This window comes from Fusarium solani (genome assembly GCF_023522795.1).
Source record: "Fusarium solani strain SB1 chromosome Unknown bctg00000011, whole genome shotgun sequence".
Taxonomy (NCBI): domain Eukaryota; kingdom Fungi; phylum Ascomycota; class Sordariomycetes; order Hypocreales; family Nectriaceae; genus Fusarium; species Fusarium solani.
In genome coordinates this window covers 1,284,612-1,305,967 of record NW_027072149.1, presented here as the reverse complement: position 1 = coordinate 1,305,967, position 21,356 = coordinate 1,284,612, and the positions used below count along the sequence as shown (strand labels likewise).

At 51.1% G+C, this 21,356-nt stretch overlaps 7 protein-coding genes across 7 annotated transcripts; 4 read left to right on the top strand and 3 right to left on the bottom strand.

Annotated features, from left to right (window-relative positions):
- Nucleotides 1-235: 235 nt before the first annotated feature.
- On the bottom strand, nucleotides 236-1,851 carry MRS44_015489 (uncharacterized protein; the record flags this gene model as incomplete). Its single annotated transcript, XM_046276826.2, has 3 exons — nucleotides 236-572; nucleotides 628-1,699; nucleotides 1,752-1,851. 3 exons carry the CDS (start codon nucleotides 1,849-1,851, stop codon nucleotides 236-238), a joined length of 1,509 nt encoding a protein of 502 aa, XP_046130374.1.
- A 1,081-nt stretch (nucleotides 1,852-2,932) lies between these two features.
- Nucleotides 2,933-7,931, top strand: MRS44_015488 (uncharacterized protein; the record flags this gene model as incomplete). Its single annotated transcript, XM_065619237.1, has 8 exons — nucleotides 2,933-2,993; nucleotides 3,055-4,940; nucleotides 4,999-5,476; nucleotides 5,905-5,990; nucleotides 6,088-6,111; nucleotides 6,170-6,909; nucleotides 6,964-7,681; nucleotides 7,734-7,931. The coding sequence occupies 8 exons, from the start codon at nucleotides 2,933-2,935 to the stop codon at nucleotides 7,929-7,931; spliced, it is 4,191 nt and encodes a 1,396-aa protein (XP_065475309.1).
- A 1,175-nt stretch (nucleotides 7,932-9,106) lies between these two features.
- MRS44_015487 (uncharacterized protein) lies at nucleotides 9,107-10,707 on the bottom strand (the record flags this gene model as incomplete). The annotated part of the gene is made up of 2 exons (XM_046282162.2): nucleotides 9,107-10,574; nucleotides 10,676-10,707. 2 exons carry the CDS (start codon nucleotides 10,705-10,707, stop codon nucleotides 9,107-9,109), a joined length of 1,500 nt encoding a protein of 499 aa, XP_046130378.2.
- A 1,799-nt stretch (nucleotides 10,708-12,506) lies between these two features.
- On the top strand, nucleotides 12,507-13,571 carry MRS44_015486 (uncharacterized protein; the record flags this gene model as incomplete). Its single annotated transcript, XM_046272890.2, has 1 exon — nucleotides 12,507-13,571. One exon carries the CDS (start codon nucleotides 12,507-12,509, stop codon nucleotides 13,569-13,571), a length of 1,065 nt encoding a protein of 354 aa, XP_046130379.2.
- A 1,138-nt stretch (nucleotides 13,572-14,709) lies between these two features.
- On the top strand, nucleotides 14,710-15,981 carry MRS44_015485 (uncharacterized protein; the record flags this gene model as incomplete). Its single annotated transcript, XM_046271126.2, has 3 exons — nucleotides 14,710-15,227; nucleotides 15,276-15,554; nucleotides 15,609-15,981. 3 exons carry the CDS (start codon nucleotides 14,710-14,712, stop codon nucleotides 15,979-15,981), a joined length of 1,170 nt encoding a protein of 389 aa, XP_046130380.2.
- Nucleotides 15,982-16,727: 746 nt separating this feature from the next.
- Nucleotides 16,728-18,345, top strand: MRS44_015484 (uncharacterized protein; the record flags this gene model as incomplete). The annotated part of the gene is made up of 4 exons (XM_046280153.2): nucleotides 16,728-16,893; nucleotides 16,943-17,076; nucleotides 17,126-17,274; nucleotides 17,322-18,345. The coding sequence occupies 4 exons, from the start codon at nucleotides 16,728-16,730 to the stop codon at nucleotides 18,343-18,345; spliced, it is 1,473 nt and encodes a 490-aa protein (XP_046130381.2).
- Nucleotides 18,346-18,604: 259 nt separating this feature from the next.
- On the bottom strand, nucleotides 18,605-20,707 carry MRS44_015483 (uncharacterized protein; the record flags this gene model as incomplete). Its single annotated transcript, XM_065619236.1, has 13 exons — nucleotides 18,605-18,920; nucleotides 18,973-19,064; nucleotides 19,115-19,238; nucleotides 19,287-19,377; nucleotides 19,425-19,532; nucleotides 19,583-19,634; nucleotides 19,684-19,737; nucleotides 19,789-19,948; nucleotides 19,999-20,069; nucleotides 20,124-20,177; nucleotides 20,237-20,318; nucleotides 20,372-20,451; nucleotides 20,501-20,707. The coding sequence occupies 13 exons, from the start codon at nucleotides 20,705-20,707 to the stop codon at nucleotides 18,605-18,607; spliced, it is 1,491 nt and encodes a 496-aa protein (XP_065475308.1).
- Nucleotides 20,708-21,356: the final 649 nt, after the last annotated feature.

Here is a 21,356-nt window from a genome sequence, read left to right as displayed (position 1 = left end):
TTTTGGCTCAAAAGTATTAACCTGGCTCTATTATTCTTGCTTTGAGTATATAACTGAGCACAAGCCCATCTGTCAATGCACTTTGGAGCATGGTTGTGCAAACGGGAGACAGTTCACTTGTGCAAAATACTAGCGACAAGTTGCTGTGGTTGTGACAGCACTGAAGTTGTGATTCAATATCGCTACCTTTGCGCTCATAGTATAAATCTTTCCCTAAATCCCGGAACCAAGGCATCTAGTCTTCCACATTATCGACATGACCAATGCTCATCTTCTTCTCCAATGCCACAGCCTGGGCCGGGACAGAATCCTCTCCATCAAAGACAACCGCCATCTGCTCAAGGGTGTGGCCGCGTGTCTCAGGGTACGTGAAATAAACGACGATGAGAAAGATAAACAGGAGTACAATAAATACAATGTAGTACTTCCATGTAATGGCTTCGAGGGCGATGGGGTTGACGAATGAGTTGAAGAAGATGGATGCGACGGCTGTGCACCATGCCACGGTGAGACCGCGAGAGCGGAGACTGAACTGCCAGATTTCGCAAGGGTACGCGACAAGGAAGGGGGTCCTGGAGGGCGTGAGTTAGTAACGGGTCAACTGCTACAGTTCGTGAATAGACTTACAATCCAACGTCGTAACCGGCAAAGAAAATGAACAGGAATGGGACCACAGCCAAACCGACCGAAGAAGACCCTGAGTTCGCAAACGAGCCACTGAGTCCAGTAACAATGATGAAACTGACAAGCATGACGCTGGCAGACGAGAGGAACAGGAATCGGCGACCAAGGCGATCGACGCTGAAGGCTGCTGCGACAGCCCAAAGCAGGTTCCACACGTTGAGGCATGCGGAGATGAGAGTCTGCTCCGTCACCGTCTTGAGGCCAACAGAGTCTAGGACCAGAGGGAGGTAGTAGGACACGACACCGTTGCCAGCCCATTGCGAGATGAAGCCCAGAGTAACCGAAATGAAGAGTCTGTGGCGGTTGCCCTTCGTCTTGATCATGTCACGGTACGAAGCGCTTCCCGAAGCCTCCTTTTCAGCTGTGATGGTTGCCTCAATCTCCAGCATCTGCGTGCTAACAATGGGATCGTCCCTGTTTCCTCCAGCGTGATACTTGGCGATGATTTCGGTGGCTTCATCTACACGACCGACACTCACTAGCCAGCGGGGACTCTCTGGAGATAGGAAGAGTCCGGGTAGAGCACAGAGAGGGAGGAGAACCTGCAACAAAACAGGGATTCTCCACGACCAGTCCGAGGCGATGTTTCGGCAGCCAAACGTCACCCAGCCGCAGACCGTGCCGCCGACATACCAGCCGCACATGAAGAGAGAACTGGCAATGGCTCGATGCGATGGATAGGCGACTTCGTTGATGAGGACGGGAGCTGAGTTTCCGAGCCATCCCGAGGCGATACCGATGAAGAGACGAGCGTATGTGAAGGTCTTTTCGTTTTGGGAGCCTGCTTGCATGCCGATACCGACAAAGAGGAAGAAATATCCAAAGTATAGACCGAGCTTTCTACCCCAGCGGTTGGAAACCCAGGCTGCGATGGGCGTAGTGAGGCCGTTGCCGAGCCAATAGATCGCTGTGATCCAACCCAGGTAGGCGCCGGCCGGATGATTCATGAATTCGTTCCATGAATCAAGAGCAAGGATTCCACCTAGAAGGCCACCATCGTAGCCATTCGCGGAAGCTACAGTTGAGACTTGTTAGTTAATGCGTAGCTGGGGCAGGGGGTTACGTACAGAACAAGATGAGCGATAAGACGATGGAGTTGAGCTTCAACAGGTGAGTCTGCTTCCACCACGGCCTCTCATTAGAGGCGGCATGAACGATTTCGGCCATGTTTGACAACTGTGCGAGTTGTTAAGCCAGTATGTTGAAAGTGTTGACAAGTGGAGAGGAGTGATGATCAAGATCCTTGTGAGGATGAGCAAGAAGGTTAAATATCTACCCCAAACCCCAGCAAAAAAGGTATCCGCCGATCAGTGTCACCGACTTTGGGCCCCCGGGACTTCAAACTGGGGCACCCATGGGGAATCACACGTTGTTGATGGATCCCCGGTAAACCTCGTGGTGCATGCCGCGAACTGGGCACAAGCGAGGATTAGTGGACCTGTTAGCGGCGGAGAAATAGAGGGACGAATCAGAGGACAGTTAGGACCCGTTTCCGCGGCAAGAAATCAACGGCACAGAAGAACGGCTGATGGCGTTTTTCAGAGACATCGGGATCCTGAACCACAACACCAGAACAGCAACGCCGTCTAAGTCTTCTCGAATGCTATGGCTTCTATCATAATTATATTCGCACGAGATATGCCAATAAGTAAACAAAAATGCTGTTAAGCGCTCTAAGAATCCGAAAGCCAGTATCGATCCCCATGATTTTATTGCATTTTTATTCTTCTCTTTTGACCAAGATGATCTGATAACACCTTTGTACTGGCGTCTTACTTTTTCTTTAAGCCGCGTGCCGTCTCAAGATCCATCAGTCACGAGACGTGCTTGATAATGTCGCGTAATAGTCTTAGCGCGTTCTAGAATCCTGGATATCCGAGGCGGAGAAATAAGCACGAGCTGGCTCAGGGGTTGGTCGAGATTCTCCGCCTCGCATCTCCGTAAACTCCCACTTTTCACAGTCAGGTGCATAATGAGATATTGTCAACGGCCCGTATTGTCTGGCGTTTATTACGCACTCGTAAATGCGAAAATGTTGCGGAGAATTAAATCTTATGAAGCGGATAGTCATGAGGACGCTTTCAGTCCTGACTAATTCACGCTTTGGCACCATGAGCAGCTCTCCTGACTTGCTCCCTTGATAAATGGGCTTTTCCTAACAGTCTGATTCATTCACTAAACGAAGCCATTGGCATCCTTCACAATCCCCCGATTCTCCTCTTCATCAGACGCATAATTGAACGCTAAGATGGATGTTGAAGCCCTCCTCAACCAACTCACCCTAGAGGAAAAGGTCCAACTCACAGCCGGTAAGTCGGCCAACACCCTGGTCCCCATCGTAGCCACTGCTAACCCTCATTTGTCAAAAAGGTGTTGGATGGTGGCACACAGCGGCTATTGAACGCCTGGCCATCCCTCCAATCCGACTATCCGATGGACCCAACGGTGTTCGAGGCACCCATTTCTTTGACAGCACGCCATCTGCTTGCCTACCATGCGGAACCGCATTAGGCTCCAGCTGGAATGTGGATTTGATCCATCGTCTGGGTCAGCTGCTTTCAGATGAGGCCCATGCAAAGGGTGCTCATGTCCTGCTTGGACCTACTGTCAATATCCAGCGTGGTCCTCTTGGTGGAAGAGGCTTTGAATCATTCTCTGAAGACCCTCTCCTCTCTGGAGTGTTGGCTGGCCACTATGTTCGGGGTCTGCAGAGCTCAGGCGTCTCTGCCACCATGAAGCATTTTGCCTGTAATGACATGGAAAGTGCACGCATGGCTGTGGATATCCAAGTCACCGAGAGAGCCCTTCGAGAAGTGTACCTTCTCCCCTTTATGATTGCGGTGGAAATGGCCAACCCAAGGCTATTCATGACAGCCTACAACAAGATCAACGGCACCCATGCACCTGACAATGAGCATCTTCTCCAAGAAATCCTCCGTGATGAGTGGAAGTGGGATGGTCTGGTTGTCAGTGACTGGTTCGGCAGCTATAGCACCACCGAGGGTATCAACGCCGGCCAGGACCTCGAGATGCCAGGTCCCAGCAGATGGCGCGCTGGTGCCCTTGTTCATGCAGTTACATCGAACAAGGTCAAGCGTTCAACATTGGATGAGCGTGTACGGAAGATCTTGCAGCTGGTCAAGCACTCTATCGAGAAGACTTCTATTCCACCCAATGCGCCCGAGACCCAGCTCAACAGCCAAGAGCACATCCGTCTGCTGCGAGAAGCCGCCGCAGAGTCTGTGGTTCTTCTCAAAAACGAGAACAACATCTTGCCGCTGAACCCTAAGAAGAAGGTGGCTGTTATTGGCCCCAATGCAGACATGAGCGCCTACTGCGGAGGTGGAAGCGCCAGTCTTCGAGCTTACCACACTGTCTCTCCACTCGAGGGTATCGAAGGTCTCGCGAGCGACGTCGTCTTTTCCAAGGGTATCTACGGACACCGATCACTGCCTCAAATTGGCAAGATCTTGCGGACAGTTGACGGCAAGCGCCAAGGATTCGCTCTGCGAGTCTACAATGAACCAAGGCCTAGTTCCGGAGATGACACAAGGCGTATCATTGAGGAGAGATTCCTTGATGATGCCAACGTTTGGTTCGTGGATTACGAGAATCCAGAGTTGGCCGAAGTCTGGTATGCAGAGATTGAGGGTGTCCTGACTCCTGAGAAGTCTGGCGTATGGGAATTTGGCCTCTCCGTTCACGGCACCGGCGAATTCTTTATCGACGGCGAGTTGGTTGTCTCTAATGTTACTAATCAGACACCAGGAAGCTCATTCCTTGGCTGTGGTACCATCGAAGAGACAGGTGCTAAGGAGCTGGAGGGCGGCAAGGAATACAACCTTCTTGTGCGCTGGGGATGCGATAAGACGTCCGACCTGAAGGTGTCTGGCGTTGTTGACTTTGGACAAGGAGGTCTGCGGCTGGGAGGTTGCCCCAGACTTGAGCAGCCCACAGCTTTGAACGAGGCTGTTGAGCTCGCAAAGTCTGTGGACCAGGTTGTACTGTGCGTGGGAACGAGCGGCGAGTGGGAAAGCGAAGGACAGGACAGACCCAACATGTCTCTTCCTCCCGGTAGTGACGAGCTCATCTCCGCTGTGCTTGCGGCGAACCCTAACACGGTGGTTCTCATCCAGAGCGGAACTCCTGTTTCTATGCCGTGGGTTGACCAAGCCAAAGCTATCGCGCAGGCATGGTTCGGTGGCAATGAGGCTGGTAACGGAATTGCTGACGTGCTGTTTGGTGTCGTGAACCCGGTAAGTTCTAAGACCCTGATTTTGACAACAATTTGAGCTGACGGTTCCCTTTCAATAGGCTGGAAAGCTCCCCATCACAATGCCCCGCCGCGTTGCCGACAACCCTAGTGCATTGAACTTCCGCTCAGAAGGTGGTCGCGTCCTCTACGGCGAGGATGTGCACGTCGGTTACCGTTGGTACGACACTCTGGACATTGAGCCATTGTTCCCGTTCGGCCATGGTCTGTCGTACACAACTTTTGAGCTCTCTCAAATCAGTGTCATCCCAGACACAGAGAAGCAAGAGGTTGTTGTCTGGGCCAAGGTAGCAAACACTGGCTCTCGAGCAGGCGCCGCTGTTCTACAAGCCTACGTCAAGCCGCCATCAGCAACCCCTCTCACAGCTTCGGCCCGCGACGCAATTACGAGGTCAAGCAAGGAGCTCAAGGGCTTTACCAAGGTCCATCTCGAGCAAGGTGCCAACACCATTGCGGAAATCAAGCTAGATCTGCTCCGAGCGACGAGTTACTGGGACGAGAGGGAGGATTGTTGGCGCAGTGAGGCCGGGGATTACACGGTCCTTGTGGGGACCAGCAGCCGATGTGATTTCCTAGAACAGTCGTTTACAGTTGAAAAGTCCACAGCTTGGAGAGGACTCCGGGGATAATAGGGCCGAATAGGGTCAACTATCTGGGGTATGCATCCATGCGTATGGATTCTATGGGGAGCCGGCAACGGAGGACGGCATGTAGACTAACGGAAAAAGCTAGAAACGGATATAGATCACCAGATGAATCTGACGTCAATCTAATAGAGTTTCGGTTCCGTCCGTCGGACACAAGGAACAGAAAAAGTCAACCACCACATGACTCGCATCCTTGTCGTGACCCGTCTCCACAGCCCAACCTATTTCTCCGCCTCGTCAGCCCCTAAAGCGTTTGTTCCCCAGAAACTCATGAACCATGACGGACGTTGTTGATCCTAGCACGCCACGAGACACTGGGTTCGGGGAACAACCCAAGGCCAGGGAACTGGCTAGTCGGGCTTGCGACGCTTGTCGTGCTAGGAGACGTAAGTGTGTTTTCCCCAGAGTCGATGGGACTACAGCGTCGCAGTGTGTTGGCTGCTCCAGACTCCATATTCAATGTAGCTTTGCGATACCTACAAGACCGCGTGGGCCAAAGAGGAAGAGGTAAGTTTCTATCTCTCTTCCCCAAACTTATCTTGTTTTAACTGAGGCCAGACCGCAGCCATCAATCCCTGTATCTCCGGAATTCCAGCCTGATAGTCCATCTGATTATCAGCGAGTGCAAGATCGTTCCAGCCATGACGATGTCACCGTTTCACACAATGCCCAGCTTGGCATCATATCAAATACACCACACACTAATCCATCGCCAAGCCGTTCAAGTATCTCAGCCCCAGGTGTTTTTCTGGCCGAGGATGAGTCGGGGTTCTATCACCGTTCGCTTCTCACAGATGAGCTGTGTCCCCGGGAACTCCTGATGTCCATCATGACAGATTTTAGTGAACGCATCTACCCACTCATTCCTATTATCCATCTACCAACATTTCATGCCGACCTTGCGGCAAACCGCGACGTCAACGACCTGGATTTTTTGTGCCTCATAATAGCGCTATCAGCTCTGACTGTTGGGCTTCTACCTTCAAGATTCGACGCCTACCACGCTCTTGCCAGTCGGTTCGGAACTCGCACCGCGATGATCAACTACTGTTCTCAGATGTGTCTACGCCTTCGGCCAGCCGACTACTGGGACCACCTCAGTCATCGAAAATGGGCCGTGGCATTTGCGCTCTCCATGGGTGTCTTCCAAACCGGTCAGACAAACCAGAGTCGGATGTTTGAGGCCGAGTCGATGCAGATAGCCCGGCTGCTGGAACTTCATCGCACTTCGGAGTACGAGGACCTCAATGCTGTAGAGACCCAGCTACGAAAGAAGGCTTTTTGGCTTCAGCTATACACCTTTGCGTGAGTAGCGAACGTTATATCCTTCTTTCAGGATACAAGACTGACCGGTACCAGGCATTCCAAAATCCAGCCTGGGCGGCGCAACCACGTCACCTACCTAGATAATTACATGCTACGAGAAGTCGATTTTGATGCTTTGGAGCCTCTCAACCTCCTCGACGAACATATCTTGGAGACAGGAGCTGCAGGCTGTTCACCAGCTGTCCTACCTGCCAGGCTGCACAATAATGCGGAAGACGAATCATTCAACACTACCAGTGCCTTTATCATCACCTCTCGCGTTTTTCTTAAAGGCATGAGAGAGTCCATGTTTAACGATGGCTGTGACTGTGGCTTTGGAAGAACACCAGAAGAACGTCTCTCGCGACTACGAGACTTACTTGATGAGCTACGATATCTCCTCGACGGTCTTCCTCCACATTTGCGCCAATGGGGGCCCGGGGATACTTACCACTCATCCGACAAGCGATTCTACAACAGTGTCAATGACGGTGGCATTGATCAGGAACCCTTTGGGGAGGTGCACCTTGTGCATGCCCAGAATGAAGTCACGCGGGTAAACTTGCACATCACTCACCTGTGGCTCCAAAATTTTCTACTCGACAGGATGGACGGTGTGATTCAAGAGATGGATAGTTCTCGCTTGCAGCCCTCGACAGCCATGTCTCATCTTAAAATAAACTGGAGGGAACGCGAAGACATCTGTCGCCAGCTACTTCACATTCTTCACAGCATTCCACATCCTTATCTGGAGCCGAATGGCTTATTTTTAGTAAGTAGAGCATCCAGCATTTCGTCATATCTTGAGCTAATCGCCCATCAAGATATACAAAGTCCGTGACGTTGCCAGCTCGCTTCTCAGCTGCCCCTTGGCCATGGACGAGCACGTCTCGCGCCGAGCTTCTGAATTCGTCCAGGAGTTCACCAAAGTCTTGTCTTACCTTGATCGGAGCGAGATCGTCAATACGGATGGTTTGAAGAGTTGGATAGACGAGGGGAGGCGAGGCAATAAGGATGTTTAGCTGGCAGGCAGGACAAGGACGGGGTGTCAAAAGGCTGATAGCTTTGAGGACAGCTGACCCGACTCTGTCGATAGTGGTATACCGACGAGCCAAGTGGGTGCTTCGACTAACCGCCCCTTATTGTGCTGGATCTCCCTCAGGTATAGAAATCAGCCCGAGCGTGCTTTCGGTTTCGAATCTCGCCGCATTGCTCCAGATGCTGCCTAAATGAGGCTGTCGTGAATTGCCGTCTATAATGAAGGGGTGGTCGGCTCAACTTTTCGCAGCCAACGCAATGAAAGCCCCATTCCAACTGTTGTGACTCTTTATTCAACCAAGGCATACGTACGATTGCCACAAATCGAAGTGGGTTACCCGAACGACCATCGATAGGGACTGCTTGTAAAGGTTGAACTCTATCGGATCCAGCTTGCTGCCCCGCTGCCCGGCGTTCTTGAAGCTTGCGGGCCTCCATGTCTGACACGTATTTGCGCATGGCGGTCAAGGATCCGTGCAACGCGATGGCCGATCGAGGCAAGATTTGTGGTCTACCAGGATAGACTTGACGGCCTTCTTCTCAGTTGGCGAGTATATTCCAGGAACGACCCTCATCCAAGGCAGTGGTTTGGCAATGTCACTGCTCAGGCCAAATTCACGGCAAGCTTTTCGAGGGGTGACAGGTAGGTAAAGTCTGTTCTCTGACAGACATAGGAAGCAAACGCGCTTGCAAGTGATGAGATAGAGATAACCGCCAAAGTCCCTACAGGTCTCGCATCTGTCTAGGCAAAGTTTCTCGTACAAGGTTCTGCAGGTAATCCAGCTCCCTGTCTCAACGCTAAGGATGCCGCGCAGGGCGTGGGGATGCGGGACTGGCCATTTTCAGGCTTAGGCTAGAGTAGAGGTAGATTGCCGCTTAGCGTATGATCATTGAGATTCAGACGAGCATATGCGTCGTCACGGAATTGCGGCGGAACTTCCCAGTCTTGTTCCATCGTGATGATTGTCTGTTGTAGATGATAAGACGCGTCAGCCTCGACGAGATAGTGGAACCGAATCAGCTGACAGGCTCGCAGTCACATGATGAAGTCGGCTCCTGAGACACGACACGAAACACCGTGAGTCAATAAAACGTTCAGTCTGATATTACAACAAGGTCCATAATCATCAAGTCGTTAACGAGCCTCACAGCCGAGAGCTCACATAATTACACAGCTAGAACCGTTATCCTTCTTGTCATCTCCACCCCCACAACACCAAGAGTCACCACAGTCACAACAATTGTCGCACTCGCAACAATATTCCTCTCCCCGACCTTTTTCATCAAAATCATCAGCACTTCCAGAATGCTCACCTCCTGCGAAGCCTCCCCTATGGGCCTCATATTCCTGACTCAAGTGAACCTGGCTGTCGTCTCTAACATCCTGGTTCGTGTCATACCCATCACTCCCCTCATATCCACCACCAATATAGCCTCCGCCCTCATAGAAGCTTTCGTCTCCACGCCCTGAAACCCCCTCATAAGATGGGGCATAGGCCTCATCGCCATCCCACTCCACTCTGTGTCTCTCATACCAGTCTTCATCCTCAACTGGCTCTCCTGGAGCGAACCCATCATCGCTCATTTCCATCTCAGTGCTGATGCTTTCTGTTTCCTCGGTGACCTGTGAGAGCCCATCAGGGTCCAGTGCCTCGTGGCCCAGATACATAAAGGTTCCACCAAGCATTGCGCCCGCTACTACACCGCCTACAGCAGCCTTTTTATTGATCTCATGCTCTTCATCGCGCCCTTGTTGGTATCCATGGTGATAACCGAAATGTTCACCTCGAGAATAGCCAGCGTGTTGACCCTTGTAGTAGCCGACATGTTGACCTTGATAGTAGCCTTGCTTTTGCCCCGAAACATGGCCTCTTCTCTGTCCGGCATCGAAGCCTTGGCTCTGGCCTTGTGCAAAGCCTTGTTTCCGGCCCTCAACATGACCACTTGCGTGTCCAGCGTCGTATCCTTGACTCTGGCCCCGAGCATAGCCTTGGTGTTGCCCTGTAGCCTGGCCTTTGTTATGTCCAGCGTTGAAGCCCACGTTCTGGCCCTTGGCGTATCCTTGTGCTTGTCCCGAGGCATGACCACTCTTGTGACCTTGTGTGTAACCCTGCTTCTGCCCTTTACTGAAGCCTTCGCGGTTTCCAGCTGCTTGACCAACCTTTCGGCCATGCTTGTCACCCGCCTGGTATCCATGAGCTTGCCCGGCATGGAAACCCTGCGCTTGGCCGGTTTTGCGCCCCGCCTTCTGGCCTTGAGCATATGCAGCTTGTTGGATGCGTTTTACATCATCCATTTGCATGCCTTTGTTCGGTACAGGTTGCTTCTTGACAACAGAAGAGCTAGGTGTGGCCTTTGGAGGGGGGACAGGCTTGTATCCGGCCGGTTGCTTGGTTGGCTGTGCTGTAGGGAGCCGGCTAGGGCGAGGAGGATTTGGGAGAGGACGGCTGGGGGCCGGTTGAGGAGGCCTTGAAAGGTGTTTTTGTGGGACTTTGGGGTGTTGAGGTAGGCCGACGGGGCGCTGGACAGGGGCAGCAGGACGTTTAGGCATCACAGGCTGAGATAAAACTGCGTTGTTGCAGGGGACGGGTCTCCTAGCAGCAGCGGTTTTGGCGGCTGGCGGTGGCCTGCGATTGCATCGTAGTCAGAATAGTAGTCATTTTTGATGAACAGTGGAATTTATGGAAGACGAGTAAAGTTGAAGTGTCGGGCGAGAAGTGGTACATACCGGACCATGGCTGGAGGCTGGTTCTTGGCCATCTCTAGATGAGGTTCAAGGACGGTGTTCGGTGTTGAAATCGGGGGTGAAACAACGCTCAACTACCAGCTACTATTTTATGCCAAGGGGAACAAACAGAACAAGCTTTCGGGCCCCAGCCAGGGTTTTAACTCCCAAGATGCCCGTCGCTCATCATCTGATAATCGACCCAGCCCCCAACTGACGACCCAAGTTAGCCCAGCACTTGCATCGTAGGATCCATCTCGCGGCTAATACAGTGGTTTACGTTTCTCAAAAAGCATCTAAGCTGCAGTCCTGAGAACCAATGCTGTTGCTTAGCGCGCGGTAGATATGTCTGTCGTGGCCTGCGGGATTATGTCCCCACTGTTGGGAGGCATGGATTTGTTGTGAAAGACAGATGCTCATGCACCTACAAGGGTGGTCGTGCCAGTAAGCGCCAGGCCTACCAACATGCAGATGAACAGATTGAAATAGAAAAACAATTCGAGCTGCTGTGCTTCGTCAAGACAAGCTTGCAGACGTGGCTTGGCAATGTAGCAAGGATTCGGTTTCAAGACAACGCTGTGCTGATCGTCAAATGGTCTCTATGGCCCGGAATTAGTATTGCTGCCTGGTAACATCGACACCATTTCTAGTGGTCGGGTTAAGCGTTAACTGGATTTTGAGGCCTTCTATGCCAGTTCAAAGGGCTATATCTCACTAGAGACCTCATTTGATCGTTCTATAGAAGCTATTTATGGGCGATCATACGTGTCGAGCCTGGAGTCTAGGGTGGCTCTACTTTCAGTGTTTGATCAGAGCCTCGTCGGCCTACCAGCTAACTGGATGGTAATAGACAAGCGGGAAAACATGAGCAGATATAATGGGAAAAAAGAATGAACTTCATACTATCTTTCGCCAGTGTCTTTGATCTCCGGATCCGATTCCTTCTGCTGATACCGAGACAGGAGCTGGGGAAAGCCGATGTGGGGCCGAGCCGCCGACCGGACTTCCGACGGAGCCCAGTTTGGAACGTGACCACAAGAGGCGTCGGGCTGAAATAAGCTATAAGGCCCGGAATAAACTTGTGGTCAGATTAAAGATGAGCATGTCACCGTCCGTCATGTTTTCCAGCAATCTTCCGTGCGTTTCGGCGAAGCAAGGGGCCACTGCGACATGGCCGATAAGGGGTTATCAACTGAAACATCTTGGCCGTCTCAAGGGCTGCAGCCTAAGCCAATTATAGCAGTGACGTGACGTGCCCGGAAAATTAAAACCCGGCAGTTAAGATCTCGTCTTGAAGATGGCGGAATTCATCGCCTTGGGGAGAATGGCCGGATGACGCAATAAAAAAATGTTGGTGTCCGGAGGGATCGTCAGAATTGACGATGCCGAAGAAGGTGTTCATAAATTCCATTAGAAATGTCATCCGTCGCGCAACACTGGCCACCTTTTAAGCATAATGTGTTTCAAGGAAGCTTATTTGCAGGTCATCGCGCCTTCGGTTCCTGAATGCCTGGGGAAGCTCTTGCAGGTTGCCTCAGGTCTTGTTTGGAAACAGGTCATCCCCTGTTCCTCGCCTAGAATGGCCGGGGCTCTACCATTCTACACCCGACTCTCCCGCAACGACGCTGTCCCCGGATTGGTGCAGAATTAGAGTTGTTCTGGATCAACGTGATCCTCTAATGCCAATGTTTGTTTGAGAGAGATCATCGGTTTAGGGGCATCGCAATATGCGTCCCCAAACAACATAAATAGCTTGTCCCCGTTCCTCCATCTTTAGAGGAGCAGGACTGTGTCCCATTCCTTTATCCCCACATCGCCCAAGATAATTGCAACCATGGTCCGAGCCTTGATCCCAACCGCTGCCCTCGCCCTCATCGGAGGCGTCCAAGCCCAGTGTGGTGCTGGCACACCCGACGCCCAGGTGACTGGCTCCGACGGCTCCTTCACAGCTACCAGCGGGTCTGGAGAGGTCTACTCGGGTTCCGACTATCTCGCCGCGATCCAGGCTGCCATCGACTCCATCAGCAGCGGCCAGCGTGTCTCTGTTATTGCGTCGGGTTCGATTGGTGCGGGCACCATTAGCATCGACAGCGGCAAGATCTTTGAGGGATGTGGTACCATTGACGCTACCAACCGGGCTGGACACGGCGCTATCGAGTCCCTCGATACTACGGATGTTCAGATTCCTTACCTCACCATGACTGGCTCTCCTTACTTTGGCCTCCGATTCTACGGTACCAAGAATCTGGTGCTCGGAGAAATCACGATGAACCTTAGCGGAGGCTTGGGTATCCGCTTCGACCGAGACAAGGCCGCCAACTCGAACGTTAAGATGGGCACCATCAGTGTCACCGGTGCCGGCAGCCACGCCGTCGAGACTTGGAATATTGATGGTCTCGAGATCGACCAAGTTATCGCCCGCGATGTCGGCGAGGCCGGCCTCCTCATCCAAAAGACCACTAACGCCAAGGTTGGTCTCGTTGATGGTAGCAACGTCGGTGCAGGTACTGGATACGGTACCCTCCGCTTCGCCAATAACAACGGCCAGGGCGCCAACGGCGAGTATGAGACAAACATTTTCATCGACAAAGTCGTCTCCCGTGGTGGTGGCCGTGGCGTTTTCTGCGTTTCCCAGTCCGGCGCCGCTGAAATCGAGACTGTCGACCTGGCTGACAACGGCAACAACGCCATTCTCATCGAGAACTGCTACAACGTCAAGATTAACGGTGGCACTGTCAAGGGAGGCGGTGAGGTTCGTCTGGCTGCTCGTGACGAGTTCCCCCACAACCGTGACATCTCTGTCACCCTCGAAGTCAACGACAACTCAGTACGCGAGTCGCCTTGCGGTGAGAACATTAGCTGGTCAATCACCGGCAACGCCAAGCAGAACATCTGCTAAGCAGATAGCCACCGTTAAAGCTGGGGTGGCAACGTCGAGAGTGGTGTTTCTCGGCCATTGTCTTTTTGCACTATTCATCACTGTATATACTTTGCTTTCGACCTGTACTATAGTTCTCAGCTGGCTTGAAAACTGCTCTAGGTTGGATGCAGCGTGAGGGATTGTTAATACTTACAAAAAGGCACAATAGTTGAATCAACTCTTTAGGCACTTGTTCAAATGGCATTGCTTGTGTGTAATTGTGAAAGTGGTGTTGACGTAGAGTTATAGAACCTCGAGTCTAAACTGATACTGAGATGTAATGAGAACGTGAAAGATGAATTAAGTTTGCTGAGTCGAAGTTATTATGGTAGAACAAGCCGGTCTCATCAATTGCTCTTCCTTCAAGCCCGACCAGCCGTACGCCCTGCTGATCACTCATCCTGGTTTAAGTCTTATCCTGCCTACGTATCTATGCAAGGGGAAGCTTAAGAGATAGGAACAATGTTTGTTGAGGTTATGAGGACACCCCTTCAATGGAGACGATCTTGCTGCATCCGCTGCTGGCATGTTAAGTGTTGTGACTCGGACCGGGCATCACCATAGTAACAAAGAACACAGTTCCTAATGCATGACTACATTACAACCTAAATAGAAAACACTCCGAATACAACTGATACGAATCAATGCAAGTGGTGCACCCTACGCCTTGTTGGTTTATCCAACGTTTATGCCTAGTCGTTATCTGCAACGGCAAAGGTAAATCACAAGAACAAGCTTTCTTGAGCTCGCAATTGCTCGCCTCAATACAGATGTAACTTAGTTTAAGCACAAGTAAGGTTCTAAAGAGTCGTCCTCAGCCCCATTCGATTTTGGTGACTCACTTTTGCCTCACAGGGACATCTAGGTGAGAAGAGTTGGAAGATTCTGGTGGGAGATGTTGACGAGAATGAAAAAGCTTAACATGTTTTCATCCATAAAAGAGTGCCGCCTCTCCTTCTCGTCTCTGTTTTCTTTTTCCCTCCTTCATTAACATCAATCAAAGTGATAAACAAACAACAAATACCAACGTTCATCACATCTTTCACTTATCACCGCTTGCTCATCGAAGCTTTCGCTCATCATCACTTTCAACCATCACCACTTCCCACTTTCAAAAATGTTCTTCAGTTCTGTTGCCCTTTCCATCATGGCCCCTGCACTTTGCCTGGGTTGGCCAGTAGACTACACCGCATTCAAGAAAGCATCCTCCAAGCACAAGATGGAGCCCTGCAAGAATGCTTCGTCTTTCAACCTCCTCACCTACAACGTGGCCGGCCTCCCAGAAATCATCAACCGCAACGGAATTGAGGACAAGAAGCTCGCCGCGGCCTATATTGGCCTGCATCTTCGTGAGGAGGCATACGATGTTGTCCACCTCCAAGAGGACTTTCATCTTCACGACCACATCACTACCAACGACAACCACACTTACCAGACCTTTTCTTCTGGCGATGTCATGGACGGCGACGGCCTCAATACACTTTCTTGGTACAACTGTTCCATCTTTGATCGCTACACCTGGAAGGAGTGTGCTATCAATGGCGGCGACTGCCTGACTCCTAAGGGTTTCACATACATGACATCTCACATTGACGGTCTGGAGGTTGATCTCTACAATCTCCACGCGGACGCTGGGTATGTACTTTGCAAAGTATTAGTGGATAATGGCTAACATCACCTTAGAAATCAGTGGCCCGATCGATTGGCTCGCTCTGAGGGAATCGACCAGCTTCTTCGCCACATCAAGAAGCACTCAAATGGCCGACCCGTCATCCTTGCCGGTGACTTCAACGACGTGTGGACCCACCCCAAGCGCACCATCAACAAGCTGACAGATGCCGGCTTCACCGATGCTTGGGTCAAGCTCCATCACAACGGCACCATTCCCGAGAACAACGGGAAGAGCAACGGGTGCGCCCACCCACCCCAGAACAACTCATGTGAGGTTGTGGACAAGGTTTTGTAAGTTGCTGCTTAAATCATGATGTCATTGAGCAAAGATTAACTTTTTCTTAGCTATCGATCTGGCAAGTTTGTGAACCTAGACGCCGTCAAGTTCAACTACGAGTCTGAGATCTTTGTCTCGAAATACAACTCACCCTTGTCGGATCATGCCCCCGTCCGTGTTGATTTCGCCTGGTCCCGTAAGGCGGTCAAGGATCCTAAGGAGGTTAAGGAACCCAAGATGCCTGAGGAGGCTGAGGAACCTGAGCAGTCTGAGCAGCCCGAGGAGGCTAAGAAGCACAAGGGGATGAAGAAGCCGAAGGAGGTTAAGAAGCCTCAGCAGATAGAGAAGATGGAGAAAAAGGAGAAGACTAAGAAGGTTGAAGAGCCCAAGAAGTCTGAAGACCCCAAGCCAATTCTATACCCCATGGCCCGAGGAGCCTAAGGGTCCTGAGAAGCGAGGGGGGTTGAGAGGTATAAGAAAGCAAGGCGTTTGGAAGGTGTTTTCGGGTTTTCATCACCCAAATACTCCATGAAGTTGTCAAAACAGCTGATGTGATGATGGGTTTGGGTTAGAAATTGATTAAGAATGGGTCAGGGGTGGTGTTGGGGTTTTGGTGTTAGTTTTATTATTCAATCAATTCTTTACTTCTCACTGACGCTCTTGATTGTGAATCTCTTCAATTATCGGAATTCAGGATATCTACCGAGCCCAAGACCCGTTATCCCTCGAATACGAGCATCTTTATCCTCAATGGGAATCACGCATGGAATAGCGACCAAGGACACCCATCGCGGCCCGCTTGCCAAATACAGTAACCTAGTCCTTGACCGAGGCATGGGTCATGACTACGCCGTCGATTATCCGGTTCTAGCATTTGTCGAATGGATTAATCGCGCTTTTGCACGTGGTTGCATGATATCACTTCTCCTCTTTTTATCGCCGTGAACGCTCAACTTGGCAGTGGTTCCCCAATGGTTCGACAAACGTTCCTCAGGGTTGTTTAGTGCTTGGCGTCGGCGAACGAGGGCTTAACATGGCATTTCATTTCCGCTCCTTGCTAGTAGACAAGTAGTTATATATCATGGTAGCCATTGTATTTGTTCGCATCGTGGAAGCCGGCAGCGCAATTCCTTCACTCCTCAACCTCGGTCTTGTCAATTGTTGAGTGTCTTTCGACTCATCTCATCATGAAGATCCAAGGTCTCGGTCTGGTTGCCTTGAGCTCCAGCAGCTTGGCTCAGTACATTGATGTTGGAACTTTGCTTGATCCAGTTCAGCCTGTGCTATTTCCTGATGCTGAGAGAGCGAGAAACCCTCTGGCTCATCTTGGAGCCAATGGGCCATGGCACATCGGTGAGTAGCATCTGATCATCATTTGCGCAGAAGTCTTATCATTTGACAGGCCCTGATATTACTGGCATCTCTTCTGAGATCCCCGACAGTTGCGTTGTCGACCAGGCTGCCTACGTATCCCGACACGGATCCCGTTACCCAGATTCGGGCGCTCACAGCTCATGGGTTGAAATGGCTCGTCGTGTAAGTCGCCCCAATCTCGGCATATGCTACACACTCTGACAATTCAAAGTTCAAAGAGAGCAAATACACTGCCACCGGACCTTTGGCATTCTTCCACACCTGGGAAACCCCCCTGACCAATCCTGACATGCAAATCGCTCAGCTCAGCAAGACTGGCTACAAGGAGCTGTTCGATATGGGATACACTCTGCGCATCAGGTATGCATCCAAGCTGTGAGATCTTGTTACTATTCTGACTGGTGTAGATATCCTGACCTCTACCAAGAGGGCGACAGCTTTTACGTCTGGGCTAACAACTACACCCGCGTTCTCCAAACCGCCAAGCTCTTCGTCCACGGCTTCCTTGGAACCAACTCCTCTCTGGGAACAGTCGTCTCCGTCACTGGCAAGGGCATGCCCGCCCACCTCGGTGACACGCTTGCTCCTTCGGATATGTGCCCAGCTTTCAAGGATGACAGCGACAAGCAGCAGTCCGCCTGGCGGGCTACTTGGCTGCCGTCGTTCAAAAAGCGACTTTCTCAGTACATCAAGGGAGATCTTCAGCTGGATGACGCCCATTGGAATGACTTCCCTTACATTTGTGGTTTTGAGTCACAGATTACCGGTCGCCTGTCGCCCTTCTGTAACACTTTCACTCAGAAGGAGCTTGAGCAGTATGAGTATCAACAAGACCTAAGATACTACTACGGCGTGGGCCCTGGAGCGAATGTGGCGTCGAAGATGATGGTTCCATTCCTCAATGCTTTGGTGCAGCGATTCGTTGCTGGTCCTGATGCCGAGGGCGTTGATTTTGAGGGCCGTCCTTTCAAGCTTCCCAAGCTACTGATGAGCTTCCTCAACGACGGCCAGTTGAACGAACTGGTTGTAGCAACCGGCGTCTTTGACAAGCAGAAGCCTCTTCCACTCGACAAAGCCCCTAAGGATCGACTCTGGCGCAGCTCCAACATCTCACCTATGCGAGGCACCATTGCTTTTGAGCGGCTCAGCTGCCCAGTGCAGGGAAACCCTCACAAGCCCAGCAACAAGAAAGACACTTTTATCCGAGTTCGTATCAACGACGCTGTCTATCCTGTGCCCTCATGCCAGGACGGCCCGGGAAAATCTTGCTCGGTGAAGAAGTATGCTCAATACTTGGAGAAGCGACTCAGGAAGGACGGAAACTTTGCCAAGATCTGCAACGCTACTGATGCTGCTACGCCTACCAAGGTTCTTGGAGCCAGTTTCTTCACTGATTTGGCTCAGCCGCACTTGCAACCGGTGAAGCCTTAGATGGGGTGCAGTCGCGGGGATGACATACAGTCTCATGGCTGGTTGGGCACGATTTTGTAGTGTAGTTGCTACCACACCGAGGTCATGGGCTAATGGGAAGTGCTCTGATTCTTGATAATATCATTCATCAAAGTTAATACAATGGTGACGTGCCCAGATGCTTGATTGGCTACCTTGACGCATGCATGCAGGCCACGAAAGTTTATCGACACCATAAGCCACAATCCATCCACCGTTCAAAACTTTATCCAAACCATATCTACTCGGACCCAGGCTCAGCATCATCCTTGTTTGTACCAGAAGTCAGCTGCCCTTGCTTCTTGGCTCGCTTCTTCTCCCATCTAAACCCGAAGTAAATGGCTATGTACAGGAAGACGGCGAATGTGGCAAACCCGACGTAGAGTTTGGCACCGATGCGCCAGTTTGGTGCCTCAGATGCAGGATAAGCTGCGAGAGGGACAAAGGCGCTGAGAAGATAGGCAAATAGAGTTCCAGATGCGAAGAGCACTGTCCGGACTTGAGGTTCGTGGGGCAGGTTCTCCGAGGCCCAGGAACATAGCAGCATCATCGACACCCTGGCTCACGTTAGTAAAGAGGATTCAATGGTCAGCCAATGGTGATACTCACGCTCCTGTATAATTCATGTACCAGCCAGCCATGTACAGGTGTTCGTTCTTGGGTCGGACGATGAGAATCGCCAGGGACGTAATATTGACAGTCTCCCATAGTCAGACGAGGTTCGCGTCAAGATTAAGCGATGTTCACTCACAGAATGTACGAGCAAGAATGGTAGACGCTTGCCAAAGTAATCGCTCGCACTGCTATAAATGACCTCAGCAGCCAGCTGGGCCGCTTGTCCAATAATGGGCAGATAGTTCAGCATCGCAACAGTACTTAAGCCATGTCAGTTTCAAGTTTGCGATTCTCAAAGGCGCACCAACTATTTCTTAGTCCCGTCAGGGTTCTTGAGAGACTTCAGCCAGAGGTTGTAGTAGTTGGATGGAGTGAAATTGCCACCAATGGGCCACGCGACTGAAATTTGTTAGATACGGGGTGAAAAGTGCCCATGGGTAGCTTACTCCCGATCGCCCACAGTTGCCAGAACGTGAAGCATCGCAAAAAGCTCTTTGGGGTAATGCCTATCTGAGGCTTTCGGTTGACTCGACGAGCACGGGCAAGGGCGATTTCTAGGAAACGTTAGAACATCGCACCACGGATCTCAGATATAGGAGCTTACCGATGTGGCGAGGCTTAAGATAGAACTTTGCAAGACGATTTGGGCTCTCGGGCTATTGAGCTGTCAGTGCCGACTCAACTCCAAGCTTCTACCTCACTTACGTATCCCGGGAGCAGAAAAAAGGCCACCAGAGCGACAGCAATCGTGCAGACTCCCTAAGAAATCAGTCAGTCGATACGAAATCATTCATGCTGATGTTATCTCACATTGATGATAAAGGCCCAACGCCATCCCGCACGGCCCAGAACGCCCTCCATGTTGGTTGACAGCCCTCCCTGCATGGCGCCAGAGATCATGGCACCAGCGGGTTGAGCGATGTTGTATAGACTCATCCGTAGAGCTACCTCGTGCGGGAGATACCATTGGCTAGAAAAGGGTTAGTTACGCAGAATTGCAGAAGAGGAAAGTGAACATACCTGATCATGGTGAAGTACGCAGGCCAGGTAGTTCCCTCGAAGAAGCCAATGAGGAACCGAAGGCCATAGACCTGGTACACGGTTAGTTGTTTGCAGGAATTTGTAGATTGAAAGATTATCCAAACCTGGTTGTGGTTGGTAACTACCGATAGACAGCATGTCAACATTCCCCAAATCACCTATTGTTGTGTTAGAAGGGAGCAATAGGCAATGGGCTGATAGGCGTTTGCTTTCGTACCTCACAGGTGGGCAGCCACTTCGAAGGACCGATATGCGAGATGATAATGCAAGATGGCCAAAGCATTATGATATAACCGATACTAACGACGGTCAGTAGAGATCTTGATGACCATGATCTTGTTGATGAACCTACTTGAAATAGGTGGTGAAGAAGTTCAGCTCATTCCCATAGAGGGAAAGATCCTCCTTCATGCCCGAGACATAGGCATTGCTCTGAGATGTGTTAGTCTTCAATGAGCCTTTCAAGTTCGATGCCACTAACAATATTGGTCTGGTCAATGTACTTGAACATGTACCCCAGAAACCCGATGACCAGGAATCCAAGATCAAGTCTCCAGACAAACGCCCTTTCTTCTTTTGGGTCGACATAGCCGCTGTCCTCAAGTACCGTCTGAACTGGCGTCTTGCTGTCGCGGTCATAGCTTGATGGAGACGAGGCATCGTGTGCCTGGATAATATCGGTCGCCATGTTGCAAAAGAGCTGCAGGTGATGTCCCCAAGCCGATGCAAAAGCCAATAAGCCAGTACAAGACGCAGCCAAGGTGTCAATAAAAAGGAAAACCAAAGCATGGTCAGGTTTAGTCGGGGTTTATCCACCCGAGGCGATATCTGATTGCATCAGCTCCAGGACTGAGTGCGTGCTCATGAAACATGGGTCAACAAGGGGGCAACTTGAGCCAACTCGGCCAGAGGTTTGAGCACGCTATAGGAAGCCTGTATCCGAAGGAGCATGGATACTACTAGTTCGAGTACCCTGCATGCTGGCGTCGGGGCACTTCCGATCTTTGGGGATTTTGCCTTTTCTATCTTGGATGTGTGGGGGTTGATGACGATTTATCACTTGGATTGAGCTATTTCCGCACGCAAAATCCGTCAAAATCTTTGAACCTCAAGCTCTTCGACAAAAGATGCATTGTTTAACATGTTCAGGCTATTGGACAACAGTCGCGGGGTGAAGTGCCAACACGTAATGTGGTGCTGACCATTTGAGATCTGAGTTGACATGTTCGCTTATCATGAAAGGTGCCTGTTAGCCAACAGTGACGAGTCTACCTAGAATACGACTAAGATTTCTACGTAGCTAATGAGATATGGTTATAACGTGGAGGTAGAGTGGA